At 31.5% G+C, this 15,471-nt stretch overlaps 1 protein-coding gene across 1 annotated transcript in view; it reads left to right on the plus strand.

Moving 5' to 3' along the window:
- The first annotated feature begins 5,777 nt into the window (after nt 1-5,777).
- Nucleotides 5,778-15,471, plus strand: part of LOC111089068 (gamma-1-syntrophin-like) — a 15,176-nt gene continuing 5,482 nt past the window's right edge. Inside the window, exons 1-4 of the mRNA XM_022400815.1 lie at nt 5,778-6,134; nt 6,264-6,404; nt 7,932-8,093; nt 13,365-13,421. Coding sequence (XP_022256523.1) covers nt 6,396-6,404; nt 7,932-8,093; nt 13,365-13,421 — 228 coding nt within the window. The 5' untranslated portion in view covers nt 5,778-6,134; nt 6,264-6,395. The remainder of the gene's footprint in view (nt 6,135-6,263; nt 6,405-7,931; nt 8,094-13,364; nt 13,422-15,471) is intronic.

The raw sequence follows: 15,471 nt of genomic DNA on the forward strand, positions 1-15,471 counted from the left end.
AATATAAGTTTAACATAATAACAAATGTACAACGTTTCGACAAGGTTTTGTACATTTGCTGTTATTTTAAACTTATATTAAAGTTTTTCTTCATTACCCATTCAAGCGGTCTCCAACCATTACTCGTTTCTATATATATAAATATTTTTTAGAATGAGGCATGTATGGAGAGATTATGATCCTCCTATGAAAAAATACCTTTCTTCGTCTGCTGCAGATAAAAATGAATTTCTTACTAAAAAAATTAGTATCAGTTCTTGTGTCAGTAAAACGTGAACAAAACAAAAAAATTCTCTATAACCGATAAAACTTTGTGTGGAATTTTAAAAAACATAATTCTTTGTAATAGTCAATACTCGGATTCAGTTTCATTTCGCTGACAAGGCCGCTATTTGCTACTGTTAGGCCATGTTTACGATAGGCCTTTTAGCCTAAATAGTTGCTTGATTTAGCAATTTTATAACTAGCTTAAAGAAAAAAAAAATAGGAAAGCGTTAAAACTCAAAAGCCTAATGAAAACAAAGTTTAAAGAAGAAACATTGTATAGAAATAAAATAGGGAAAACAATAATTAAATATAAGCTTTAAGTCAGCAGATAAAAAAAGATAAATAATATAAAACAGGTTTCAAACTTATTTGATTTGTTAACTGGAGCTCCTGACTAATCATTTGAAATAATCGGCTTACTAATAATTTTGGTGTGGTAAAAAAGGTTAATCATATTGTACGCCGGTAATCGTAAATACAGTGAAACTGCATGCAGTACTTTTCGAATAAAAGCCAAGATAAAATTTATAGTTTTTTACAATAATTTGTTTGTTTGTGTGAAGTTAAGGACAAAGCTACACAATGGGCTATCTGTGCCATGCCCACCACGGATGTCGAAACCCGGTTTCTAGCGTTGTAATTCTACAGACTTCTTGAACAAAAACATTAACGAAAAGCGTTAAAAGTACATAAGAAGACATACAAACTAGAAGCTGAAATGTATAATAAAGGTAAGCATTTTTTTCTTTTTCCTTTTAAAAAGTATCAAAAATGACATGAAAATAAAATTCCTTATTTTCCAAAAGCCACATATTCTCTACAAAGTCCATCTCAAGTGTCAAAGGTTTGCATGCAATACGATTTCTTGTTTGTTTTTTGAAATACAATAAAACACACCATGCTAAATGTACGTCGAATCGGAGCATCAAGATATTTGATAGTTAGTATAGCGGAAAAGATTGGGAATCACATGAAAATCTGCACAAACAATGACATAAACTTTTGTAATTGAAATTCCATAAACCCTCTTGGACAAGGCAAGTAAGTATTCAATATACTGGCCTGCAGTCAGTAAAACGATGAAATTTAGAAAAGGGAAATCCTAACTATCTTAATATTTTAATCTCATTTATATGCTTTTTAATTTTATATAAAATTACCGTTAAAGCTGGTTAGCTTAAAGATACAGTAGGGTAACTTATATGAACGATTGCTCAGTACTTCTATTGTGGACTAACTCGTCATCGATCATCAAAACAATTGAAAAATATGTAACCTGAAAAACACATCATTATCAAGACTGGAGCACATGAAAATAAAAGGGGAAACATTTTCATATGAAAGAAGATCAAAAATAGGGTGCTTCAGTTTCCTTGATACTCTGGCTACGAAGCAAGGAAAACATATAAATCTCTAGGTATCATGCACAGCGTTTCCGACAGTATTTTAATTCTTAGCTACTTCAAAGTTTACTAAGGTCATAAGCAGGTTGGGTTTTGAGTATATGAAAGCGTGAAAGTTAGTTATTAGTTAATTGTTTTTGACATCGATGAAGTGTTTTCTTTTTCTTAAATATCACCAAAACCTACTCGAAGGCTATCTGTACTAACCGTCCCTAATTTTGAAGTAATGGACGAGAGGGAAGATAGCTTGTCAACACTGCCCACCACCAGAAACGTCGAGAGTCAGAACGGGCCCCGGTGCAAACATCCTAGCCGGGTCCCCTTTCTCTTTTTAACATTTTCCAGAATTTATTAAATATAAGATCCTAAATTAGGACAGCAATGAGCTCATAAACCAGACAAAATCATAGCAGCAGCCGTTTTTACCTCACAGTATAAGAGTAAAAACGCTAATAAAGCAACAACAAATATCTATTAAACATATAAAGTAACAAATACATATTAATTATTACCCAAATTATTATTTCAGTCGTTCTTAATGTATCAAGCGTCTATATATATAAAGAAAAGCCAAAAACTATCGTTTTTATCATTAAATGAAGATATAGCCTAAAGATGCTTTACGGCATAAGTAGGTTTCATTCGCCCGGACCCCCTGTCGGCGGGCTTGCTCACCACCAACTCGTAATATACTCTAATAGAATAGTGAGATTTGACCGTCACTATTATAACTCACCCACAGCTCTTAAGTACAAAGGACAATTATTATATTTTTTTGCGATAACTAGGCCGCACTGAGACCTAATGAAATATATTTCCAACATAACAACATTTACAGAAACATATGTAATACATTTATAATGCAACATTCCGAATAGTTTCTCAGTTTTGCCACCAAACTTTTTATAAGATTTATGCCATTCCCATCCCCCGATGCTCATTGTAAATCTGACTGCTTATAACGCTAAAAGTCGGGTTTCGATACCCGCGGTGAGCGGAGCACAGATAGCACATTGCGTAGTATTGTGCTTGATAATTAACAGCAAATACTATTTATTTATTCTCCAAATAAAAATGTTACTATTTTGTTATGCGTAATGTTAAACATTTATTACTTCATATGCTGTTTCATTTCATTACAGCAGTGTATCTGCAGATTTACATCTCTATAAACTGGGTGGACAGAGTACAGATGACCCATTGTGTAGCTTTGTGCTTACCTTTGAACAAATATTAGGTCGTCAAGAAATTAATGTCGCGTTTTGGAATTGTGATGGCAGGGGCCGACACGTTGGAATTGATATTGATGCTGTGAAGACGTTCGTCTAACCTAAGGCGTGAAAATGGCCCTGAAATTGCATGTCTCTCATGAAATAATGCATAAACATCTAAAGTATATGGAAAGACTCCATAAAGAAGGTGTTTGGGTGCCTCATGAACTCTTCGGTGATATCATTTCCAACATGTGAACGTTGCTTTGTCTCTTCTGGCGCGTAATGCACGTGAACCATTTTTGGACAGAATTGTCACGGGTGATGAAAAATGGATTTTCTATGCAAATATTAAACGCCAAAAACAATGGCTCAGTCCTAGATAAAAACCACTTCCGACCCCAAAACCTGGACTCCATCCACAGAAGGTAATGCTTTGCATTTGGTGGGACATCAAAGGAGTAATTCATTTCGAACTCTTAAATCCACAGCGAACTATCAATGCAGAGATCTACTGTTAGCAACTGGAACATTTAAATCAAGCCCTTCACTCGTCAATCAGAAAGGTATTCTTCTTCTCCACGACAATGCATGTCCACATGTAGCACATTTGATGCAACACAAAATTATGGAGTTGGGTTGGGAAGTTCTCCCCCACCCACCATACTCTACAGATATTACAGCATCAGATTACAATCTTTCTCGTTTGCTGCAACACCATCTTAATGGGAAAACGTATGCAAATGTGAAAGGTGTTAAAGAGGACATCGACACGACTTTTGCTTCAAAGCCAAGTGATTTCTTTAATCAGGGTATTAATAACCTCATTGTAAGATGGAAAAGCATCATCGATCAGAATGGAGACTATTTCACTTAATAAATGTTTTGTTTTGACATATAAGTTGTTCGTGTTTTTTCATCTAAAAAATAGCGATATTAATTTATTGACGACCTAATACAAATTCTTTTGGTAAAAAATAAAAAAGATGGATATTAGACGTCTACAAAGCGTTTACGTTTTTATCATAATTAAAGTTATATTATTTTTTAAATAAATTTATTTAAGCTTAGCTCTTTAAAAACAAACGAAAAACATTTGGTTTATAATTATCGAAACACATTATTACCAGAGAAAGGTTTAAATAACAAAATTAAGTGGTAATTGAAATTTAGCATGAAAACCTATCTATAAAGAAATTTCAATGAAGATCTCTTAAGAATCAAAAAATAATTTTGAAGTATTTTGAAACCATATTGTGATAGAAACCTAGCATAGGGACAACAAAGGACAATTTGGTTCTACGAGACTATAACTACACACACACATGACAGAAGTGGCCTAATGGTTAGTATACCGGGACCTTCAATCCGAGAGTATTGGTTTGTATTGTGCCGTCTCGAAAACACATTCCATGTTCTGGGACCATGAGTGCACTATAAGAGTAACATTCGAACGCTGCAATTCAGTCAGACAAAAATAGAAAACATTTGTTGATGGGCGCTGTTTTCTTAAATGCCTTCTCATATAGCCACTCTGTAACAAATGAATGAGCAAAGATGCACACCAATTCCCAAGAAAAAAACAAAGAAGAAAAAAATAAATCCATAATTTATTTATGCCCTTTTAAGTTCTTGTAAGATGCTATCCTCCATTGCTGTTGGCGGAAACTCATCACGTATACTAATTACTCCGTTAATAAAAACTGAAAATTACAGGCCTTAGAATTTTTATCTAATACAATTTTACTTGGAAACGTTTTATTTAGAAACTATGAGCTTATATACTTGACACTAGATGTCACAGCTATCACAATAACGTTAGTGATGTTGTTTACATCAGGTAGGCAACTAATATACGTTTATCTGTAATGCATAATCTTTTGTATTACTATTGCAAAAGAGTTTCGTATAATTATTTGAAATATCGTTTATTTCTATCATTTTACGTTTGAAAAGTGCTGGTCAAAAAGATGAAGTTAACTGGCATTTTCTCTTCTGATCTGTCTATCTATCCATTTTCAGACTATTAACGTCATCAGTGACGTTAACAAAGGACGTAGATAAATCTCAGATTTGACCTTGTGAAAGTTTTGGATCTTTAATTACTCTAATCAGAGTCTATGGGTACTTGTATATGAGAACTCAGTAGTAATGTTTATGTTGGCACAAAAATTTATCTTTTATGCCCTACTTTTGTTAGATGCTTAGAAATAATACAGTTAAATAAAAGCAATACATCCAACTCATATTAATAGTAATATTTTAACTTTATTTTGTCTAACTAGTGTATTACTATTAAACGTATTTTCATTGATCTCTAAGGTATTAGCCGTGTTGATCACAGATTAATATTTTATGTGCTATGTATTTTTACATACATAATTTAAATATGTCTAGCTACAGACTATAATTTCTCAAAGTAAGGTGTAAAGCTACTAAGATATGAAACTTTTGTATTTTTATAAATTTTTAGATTTAAAAAGAAAACATTAATACATGTATTTAAATTGTTACATTTTTTTCATTGTACTTTGGTTGAAAATTTGTAGGGTAAAGTTTTGTTTAATGTTTGAATATGAGCATGCTATATCAGCAGTGAATGGGTCAAGTTGTAACAGTTTTAGAGGCTTTTAAAGAACCTTTTCGAATGTGCTGTTTGTATATAAACTTTTAAACATATATATAAAGAATGAAAGATATAATAATTAGAGTTTATAGATATTTCAATACTGAAGATAATGTTGCAAAATAAACTGAAAATATGCTTTTTGAATTTAAGTTGCTTTAAGGTATATTTAATTTTTCATGCAGTTTTAATTTTTTAAATTATAATAATCAGGCTGTTTAGTTTTGTACTTATTGCTTACCTCATAGTACATTCTGCTATTATAAGAACTTTTGAAAGTAAGGAATATTATGACAATACCCCAACAGTGCCATATTTGCCAGATCTACTGCTGATGAGGCCTTTCACTTAAAACCTGGGCTCTTTTGGGCTGGCTGGGATAAAAGTTGGTCAAGTGTAATTTCTCGACAAATTTATTATGTTACTACACGTCAAAATTAGAGTAAGAATTTCTTAATGCCATGTTATTTATATATATTTTGCCACCAAATTGTTAATTTTTATTATTTATATATTTTACTTGAATTAATCTATTCGTCATTCAGAAGAACTGGGAAACCAAGAAGCTAGTCTTCTTGTATTCTGTCCCGGACCAGGTCCAGCAACCACAGTGTCAACAGGAATATTGTAAGAAAGAAATTATTACAGTACTAAGACAATACAATATATTAGAATGCCCTTGGATTAATTTTGTGCTAATAGATTATTGAAGATTTGAACTTTCAGAGAAATGATATTTACCATATTTCCTTTCAGTATGAAAAGTCAAAACAGTAGTATACCAGTTGAGAAAGACAAGACATTTCATGTACACTGAAGCCTCTGCTGGTGGTGAGAGGTTTACAATAGACTTCTTCTTACCTTCAGGCTTGAAAATCAGCACACAAGATGTGTTCTGTATGTATTGTTTATAGCATTCTCTGAAAGCTGATAAAAACCTCCGTAAGAGAGTTGTCAAATTATCTGTGTGTCATGATGAAAGCATTCTAGTAACTTATTCCTTATGTTACAAAAAGGCATTTAGTATTCTGTAGATGTTTTATAGAGCTATTACTGTTAATTATTATAAAAGTATTTAATAATATTCCAATTATCACATGTTGAATAAAATCATCCATTAAAAATTGTGCATAGAATGTATGTGTACTGATAAGTTTTAATGTTTTTTGTTTCTACTTATGGTGATAGATTATTAAAAATGTTAACTAAAATACAAGATGTTTTAAAGTTTAAAACTGGTATCTTTCTAAGTGCAAATCAGAGTTAGTTTTGGTTAAATTTTTTAAATGATTGGTAATCTGATGTGGCATTTTACTGCTGCAGGAAAGTTTTAGACTTATTGGGTTAATTGTCTATCACCTCTTCCTGAGGTCTTGCCATAATCTTATGCATTAAAGTGTTGTTTAGTCCAAATATAAGATAGAGAGTCTTATTGTTAACTATGAAGACCTTGGGTGCTTTTGTAATGTAAATTTAATGAAACCAACTTATAGACTTGCCTCAGTACGTTTGTTATTATTTCACAGCTCTTTGAGAATATTTAACTTATAGATGCTCTGTAAAGTGAGGTAGTGAACTATTGTATTGTAAAAGAATACTTTCTTCATTAAAGGAAAATCTTTGGTAACTAACCTGTAAACTTTTCTTGAGGATGTTACGTGTTATTTGGATGATAGAAAGTTGTCATTAATGGATTCCAGTCAGACTGGATCCTTGTTAGTAGTGGAGTGCCTTAGAAGTCAGTGTTTGGACATTTAATTTTTTTTATTTACATTAATGATATTGGTAGGTGTATAATTGATAAACTAGTAAATTAGCAGATAACATCTAACTCTTTGATATCTTTAAGGATACTTAAAAATGAAACAGAGTATTTATTGGAATTTAACAAGTTAAACAAAATTAACTTTTCACCCCAAATGGCTGTGCCCAAACTTTTTACAAGCAGTACATCTAAATTTCCAAGAACTCTTAACTCATTAATGTAATTTTGACTCAACACCAAGACTTTTGATTCAACAATATAACTATTCAAAAGAGCTTGAGTCTTGGGTCTTGTTTGGAAACCATTAAGGAAATGAATGTTATACGTTAATGTAGCTAAAAACTAAAATATGTATTGAATTATTTAAGTTTCATGTTGTAAATTACTATAAATTACTGAAACATGTGCAAACTTATGTCTTCTTATTTAGTATGTGTCCAGTTCCAGCAGATGTCCACAGAACATTAACATAACTTGTGTAAATATATGACTGCTGGTGTATCAGGTCTAACTCTACCTGTCTTAATTCACCCTTGAATATGAAGGTGACCTTTATAATGAAAGATCAGGAACAGTTTATTACATTTAATACAAGGGGTTAGAAGGAAATTGAACTGCTGGTAGTGGATATCTCTGATATAACTTTTGTTTGTCTTTAGAACCAGAAAAAAGTTGGGATGGCTATGGTGAGTGATGGTAAAAGTCGACCACATCCAATGAGATTAAAACTGTCAGGAAATACACTGGTTCTACAAAAGGAGGAAATTATTGATTCAGCAAATTTCAACAGTCAAAAAGTTGAACCACCAAAGGATTCTAGAGTAGGAATTTTCTTACTATTATTTAGAATTACAATTTTTTGTTTCTGTCTAGCCATTGATAGGGTTCTTTCAATTTTTTTTTATAATTTATTGTCTTTTCTTTTCTAGTTTGGCTGAAAATCATGGTTTGATATTGCAAATATTTTTTAATCATTAAAATGTATAGTGATTTATTTGACGATGAAACTTTAAATGAACTGTTAAAGAATTAAATCAAATAAAAAATTAAGATTCCTTAACTTTTATAGCATAATTTAATTTTATCATATTTTAAAAACAATATTTCTAATTAGGCTTAACATTTCTTTCAAGTAAAAACTCTGAACTTTCTTAAAATAATTAAATTAAATTTATTTAAAGCACAATGTATTTATATTCAGTCAATACATATTTATATGTCAATTATTAATTAAAATGTTAAACATAACTATTAATTAAAATGATTAAAAATACATATTTTTATAATTCATGTGTGCTAAAACAGTCTTGAGATTTATATGCTAAAATAGCATAAATATGAAAAGTCCAAAACTGTCATTTAACTTGTGTAAGTTTGTTGCAAAATGAAGAAAACCACTGAAAGTTTAAAATAAATAAACTTTTTTAAAAACATGTCTTAACCCTTTCCTGACTAGTAGGGTGAGATATCACCAGTTTGTTTTCTTCTCACTCTTTAAATGCTTAACTTTATGGCATGAAGTTTGTTATGCACTTTCTACATAATTTTTAGTTTGTGCTTGGGAGAACTTTATAAGTTTGTGCAGTATTTGTGTAATATTTTAGGTTGTAATTTCTTGGAAATTTTGTTATAAAACTGCTTTTAAACACATTAAAAAATAAATTTTTTGCATTACAGTTTCTCTTTGATTTATTGTGTAAATGCAGCCAACGGAGTTATTTTTACAATAAAACTGATTATGTCTATATTGTTTCAGTAACAACATACTAATTTAGCATGAAAATAGCATTAAATACTGATGAACAACAAAATCATTGACTGCATGGATCACATCTTGCAATCGTATCCTACTCCTAAACATATACTGATATAGTTGGAAAAATTTGAAACTCAGTTTCTAATAACTATTGCTTGTTTTCTTGTATGTCTATGTGTAATTTGAGTACTAATAAATTCACTAACACACACACAAGTTTTTCTGTTGTTTGAATAGTTTTTCATTACATAACTCCTAGCCTAAGCCTAGTGTACTCACTAATCCTAATTATCCTTATATGATGTTTTCTCATATAAGAAATATTCCTGTAGTTTAAAAATAGATATAATACTAAAAGTTTACCATGAATGAAAAGTTCATCATATCAGAATCCTTGGTTTCCATTAGAATAACTTCTTGCAACTTTCTCAAAAAACATATATTCTATTGCTCACCCCACTTTATTTATTTCAATGGTGTACATAAATAAAAATCGTTTTTATCCAATCATTTATAGCCATCAGTTCTATCGTGTTTTGAGACTAAGATTTATTACTTACGTGCTGTAGCATCATAAAAGCCTTTCAACACAAGATTCTTGAAATATTCATTAAGAGAAAAGGAAAGTCATGGAAATCTTCGATAAATTTATTTCTGACAGATCTTAGTAAATATAAGCCTATACCTTGGGAAAAATTCTAAAAAAATCTATATGGCATTGTTTGCAGGTGTATCTCAGAGTTTAAAAATTTTTTTAATTGCAAATTACACTAAAATTGTTTTTTGTAAAGTTACCAGATATCAGTTCTATGACATTTTTGAGAAAAACAATTGTTGAAGTAGAGTTAGAATTATTTCAGATGTGAAATTTGTAATGCAAGTGTGTTCTTGACTCTGTAGAGCTGTCTTTAAAGGGTTAAATACATTTTTATGTAGAGTGGTTGAATTTCTCAAGTTATATAAGCCGTTATGAACTTTTCAAGTATATCGGTAAGAAATAATTTTGGACTTCATGTTTTTGGACTTCATTTTTCTGGACTTCATGTTTTTGGATGTTGTTTTTCATAAAATTTGCACAATTCTACCACAATACTTAGACATTTAATTCCTTAACATTTAGTGTTGTAGTTGAGACCTCAGTGTCCGAGACCTGAGGGTTTGAGACTGAGACCTTGTAATAAATTATGCAATGAAAAATAGAGCAAGAAGAATAAAAATCACATGCATCAAACAAACTTTATTAACATCGTAACTGCAAATCTTTTACACGTTAACCCCACAGTTTTTGTTGTAATGTCTCCTCCTATAAAAATTAAAAAATAATAAAAATATTGAATGAATAAAAAAAATCAAAAATGTTAGCAAGTAAAACATAAGAAAAACTGCTGTTGTTTTTCCAAAGTTTATAGTGTCAGTGAATTCTCCATAATCTTTGAAGCCAAACAGGATCACAGCAAATCTCGTTTAATGTAAATATGTGCACCAGATGAAGTTCATACAAACTTGTAGTAAGCCTATGTGTAATTCAGTGTATAGTTGCAATTATATTTGAATAGCACATGTTATAACTGTAGATTGGTGTACAGGTAATATGGTAGTTGGTGATGTAAGCAAAAATAAGGGAGGCACTGTAACAATCATTACAAAGGTCTAGTAACAACGACCAAAGGATTTTACTAGTAAAACATCTTTGTATCTTTGATGCTATACTGTGCCTTATATAAACTGCTTCATAATTGACATTTAGTGCTTAATAATCCCAGGTAGGTTAAAAAAGTTAATTGGGGTTTGGTCCATTTTTTGGACCACGGAATTATTTTGTTTGTGTTGTTACTGAATCCTAAGTAACAACTCCTATTATGTTGTTGCATTACTCACAGTATGTTAAATTTTGTCCATTATTTATAATTTTAATTAACATACCCTTTTCATGCCATGTCTAATTTATGTGGTAATATTAATCTTATATTTTCACCAGCTTCACTTATACATGGTGGCGCTATTAGTTGGTGTTCACAATACAGTTCCACTTAGCAGTTCTGTACAAACACACACATAATCCTATTTTTACGTACAAAACCCTTTTAAAATAAAGCTATGTTTGTGTCTTGGATTCAGTTAGCCTAACACTGTTTGGCTCGTAAGTTTCGAATTTATGATGTTTAGAGGAGAGAGTTTCTTAGGGCTTGGTTCATCATGTATTATGTAGCTCTAGTTTTCTCATCAGTTCATATTTATCAATATTTTTCTTATAATATTGAAGCGAGTTATCCAGGAGTCTGTCTGATAGTGTTGACATGTTTGAATAGTTGTGTAAAAATTCTGAGTTTGTTGATCGTGGGACTCTAAATGATTTAGTTAAAATATAGTTTTGTATTTGCTGTAGTTTGTTGATGTATAATGGCTGGAGACGGCTTGAATGGGTAATGAAGAAAAACTTTAATATAAGTTTAACATAACAGCAAATGTACAACGTTTTGACAAGGTTTTGTTATCATCACTTATATTAAAGTTTTTCTTCATTACCCATTCAAGCCGTTTCCAGTCATTATTAGTCTCAAAGTGAGTTCCTCGTCATCGAATTTGTTGATGTATGTTTTTGGTACGTTTATCAATGTTCTACAAGCATATTCTATGACTGGTCTAATGTATGTTCTGTAAATTTTTAATATGTTTTCTGGTAATGCTTCTTGGTTGTTGCCAGTCAGACTTTTAAGGTAACTCACTTTTTTCTAAATTCAGGTTTTTATGCTATTAATGTGTGGTATCCAGTTTAATTTTGAGTCAAATGTAATCCCTAAGAATGTTTCTGATGTTGCTACCTGTAAGAGAGTCCTGTCTAGATATAACTGTGGTATTATTTTGTTTGTGGTGTACAATTTTGTAAATAATATGACCTGTGGTTTGTGCGTATTAGTTTTAATTCTGTAGTACAATTCTATTTCGTTTAGTAGTGGTTGTATATTGTATGTTGTTGTTGTTGGGTTTGGGGCACTCTTCCAGATTGCAATATCATCTATGAACTGTGAGCAAAAAATGTGGTTTGGGTCTTTAAGAGGCATGTCGCTGACATACACGATAAACAGGGTAGGGCTTAGTATTCCTCCTTGAGGGACACCTGGAGTTCAGCACTCGGAGCAGGTGCCCTCAAAATTTATTCTGATGCTCTGGTCTTCCAGAAAGTTAGAAACCCAGCGAATAATATATATGGGGAGTTCCGATTTGGACAGTTTGTATCTGAGGCCAATGTGCCATACTTTATCGAATGCTTTTTCAACATCTAGGAAGCATGCTGCTGTGCATTTTTTTTTTTTATTAAAAATGTGTATTACTTCTGTTAATCTGATGAAATGATCTGTTGTTTTGGAAGCCATTTTGTATTTCTGAGAGCTGATTTAGTTTCCAGGTAATTCATGAGTCTATTATTTATAATTTTTTCTAGTATTTTTCATAGATTGCTTGTTAGACTTATGGGTGTTTAGTTTTCTGGATTATTCAATGATTTTCTTTTCTTCTGGAACAGAACATCGGCTTGTTTCCAAGTGATTGATTTGTTTCCTGTTTTTAAAGATAAGTTGTATAAAGATGTGAGATGTTCTGATAATCTTGAAGGGCTCTTCTTGAGTAATAAGTTTTGAATTTTGTCTTGTCCTTCATTTTTTGAAAGTTTTATGTTTTCTTGTACTCCTACTGTGATGGGTCTGATAAGTTGTTTTGTTGTGTAATCATGCTCTGCTTCTGTTGTTATGCTATTGTGTTGAGTGACCGTAGTGAAGTGTGGTGTATATATATATATATATATATATATTACAATTGGTTGTGATATAATTATTTACTATATTCATGAAGTGGTTGTTCATGTTTGAGTCATCTGGTGTTTTGAATGTTTTTTGGAGTTGTTCTTTAAAGGCGTGCACTTTTTGTTTATTTGTGTATGCTAGTTTATTAGAATGTTTAAGTGTAGGATAGGTGGTGGTAGTTGTTTTGGGATCTGTTTTTGAGCTTATTTGTGTACAGAAGGTGTCCAATTTTTGTGATTTTAGAAGCTTAATATCATTTCTAATTTTGTTTCTGAGTGTATTTATTTGTGTTTTTGTTTGTGGTGTCATATACTCTCTTCTTAATCATCTTCGTTTGTTTATTTTGTTGATTATGTCAGTGTCTTAATACTGGTAAAACTTTTAAATTTAGCGGGTCTCGCTTTTGAGAGCCAAATGGTCGAGACTTTCCAAAGGGTGGTCATAAGACCTACAACACTGTTAACATTCCAGGTATTTAGTAAACTTAACTTTATTTGTTTCATACATTTCTAGTTTAATATTCTCTTCTTTTACAGGAGAGGGTGATAACGATACATCGACAGAAGGTTGGAGGCTTGGGGCTTAGCATCAAGGTATGCTGCATAATAAAAACAGAACTGTATATTGTATTGTAAAGAATATATGTAACACAATATAATATTATATGTATTCATATAATAAATATGATATTGTCAGAAGTTCATATTTTATTTTGGATACTCAGTTTTTGATAACTCAGCATTAGAATGGCTTTTATCGTGCATATGTTTGGTAACTTTAAGAATCGAGGAAAAAAACCTACTTTTTAATCATAATTAACAACTTATACAGAACAGACCAAAAATTAACAGCTAATTTATTACTGGGGTCCACTAAAATACATTTCACACTCATCACAGTTCCTGGATGGATTGTGTTGACCTTGTTTAACTGGACTTCACATTAATTTTGCCTCCTTGTAAAGTAGAAGAGCTGCATATTCTTGTTTTCAGGATGGGCATAGGCATCCACAGGAATTTTTCCGGGGGGGGGGGGCAAAGTAGTGTAGAATTGTAAATTGAATAAAAGATTCAAATACATATGTTAAACGAATAAAGAAAGAATTATGTTTCTCATTTTCCAGTTGGGGGCAGTGCCACCTCTTCCCCCCCTGCAGGCACTCATGAGATTGGGTTGTGTGAACACAGCATCAACAGAAAAACACTATAGTACTCAGCATTATGTTTCAATGAAAGCAAGCTGCCTACTTAGATTATATGACTGACACCATTTTTTAGCATAGGAGAAGTTCACGTAACACATTACTTTTAAAAATGAGGTATTATAACCAAGAAAACAAACGAAATTCCATTACAAAAAGGCCTAGTTGTGGGTTTTATTCAGTTTTCATATTATATGCGAAAATTAGTAGTCTTTTGAGAATATTTTGCATGTGTTCTCTGAAGTAGCACCAATAAACCATTTGGAATTTTGTTTGCTGAGATTAGGTTTATTGGAATGAGGCCTCTTGTTTGATTGAGAAACATTTAACAATGTTTAAAATTAGGATTGTCAGTTCTTGTTAATGGAAAGCAGAAAGAAAACAGAGCTATTAACACAGATTCATTATCTCTTTTTGTACGAAGTGGGTCAATTTGAACCATGTCGAAAGTGGGAAATTTTACATACTATAACCCATAATTAATAGGTGTATGTTCATGAAGTTTGGCACGCTTTTAGTAAACATTATAAGTCTGTTGCTTACAAAACAAATCCGTTTTTAATAAAATATTTCTATTAAAGATTTGATTATGAATTTATGATGTCTTTACTGAGTATCTCTCCTTAACTTCGTTATTTATTTTGGGCTTTAACAGATTCTTATTGCTTGTTGTTTTCCACATATCTGCTTCACTCTTATTCATTTGTTTATTGAGACTATTGATGTAAGTCTGTCTCAGCCTAACTCTACTACATTTCTCTTAAATTTTTCCTGTTATCACTAAATTTGCCTTTTTTTTCCATTGTCTAGCTCAAGAACTGTAGTTGCCTTCTTCTGATTGTTGTTATCATATCTCTGTACATGACTGTGATTTTTCTTAGCAAAATATATCAGTGGTTTGCCATTGTCTTCTGTTGAGGTTTTTTTCTTCTGAGACACCAACTCCTTACTGGATGACCAGTTATGCTCCACTTGAGTGCCACCTTTCAACAGGTGTTTCTTTTCATCTTGTCTAGGTGTAAAAGTCTCCCTCCCACTGATTACCTCCCAGTTCATAGTAAGGGATTCAATTTTGTTGCTGACAACTTGTCCCTGTTCTAGTCACATTTTATGACATACAGAGGATAAACTGGACTTGATTTCTTGCCTAACCAAACCCACAGGATCTTTACTGAGCCAGCCTGAGTGGAAGTGGATTTTAGTATTGAAAATAAAAATTCTTCTTTTCATCTTATGATTTTCCTGTTTCATTTGCATTACCTCTAGAAACTACCTAAGTGGATTTAAAATTTTTTTTTTTTGGTTTCTGGTTAATATAAAATTTATATAGTTATGTATTCTATGTACTATAACATCAACTGTTGTGAAATCATCAATGTACAGTAAAATGAAAAGTTGAAAGATATGAAATAAAATTTATAATACCCTTTTTTTTTCTTGGC

The sequence above is a fragment of the Limulus polyphemus genome, unplaced genomic scaffold (assembly GCF_000517525.1).
Source record: "Limulus polyphemus unplaced genomic scaffold, Limulus_polyphemus-2.1.2 Scaffold5163, whole genome shotgun sequence".
NCBI lineage: Eukaryota > Metazoa > Arthropoda > Merostomata > Xiphosura > Limulidae > Limulus > Limulus polyphemus.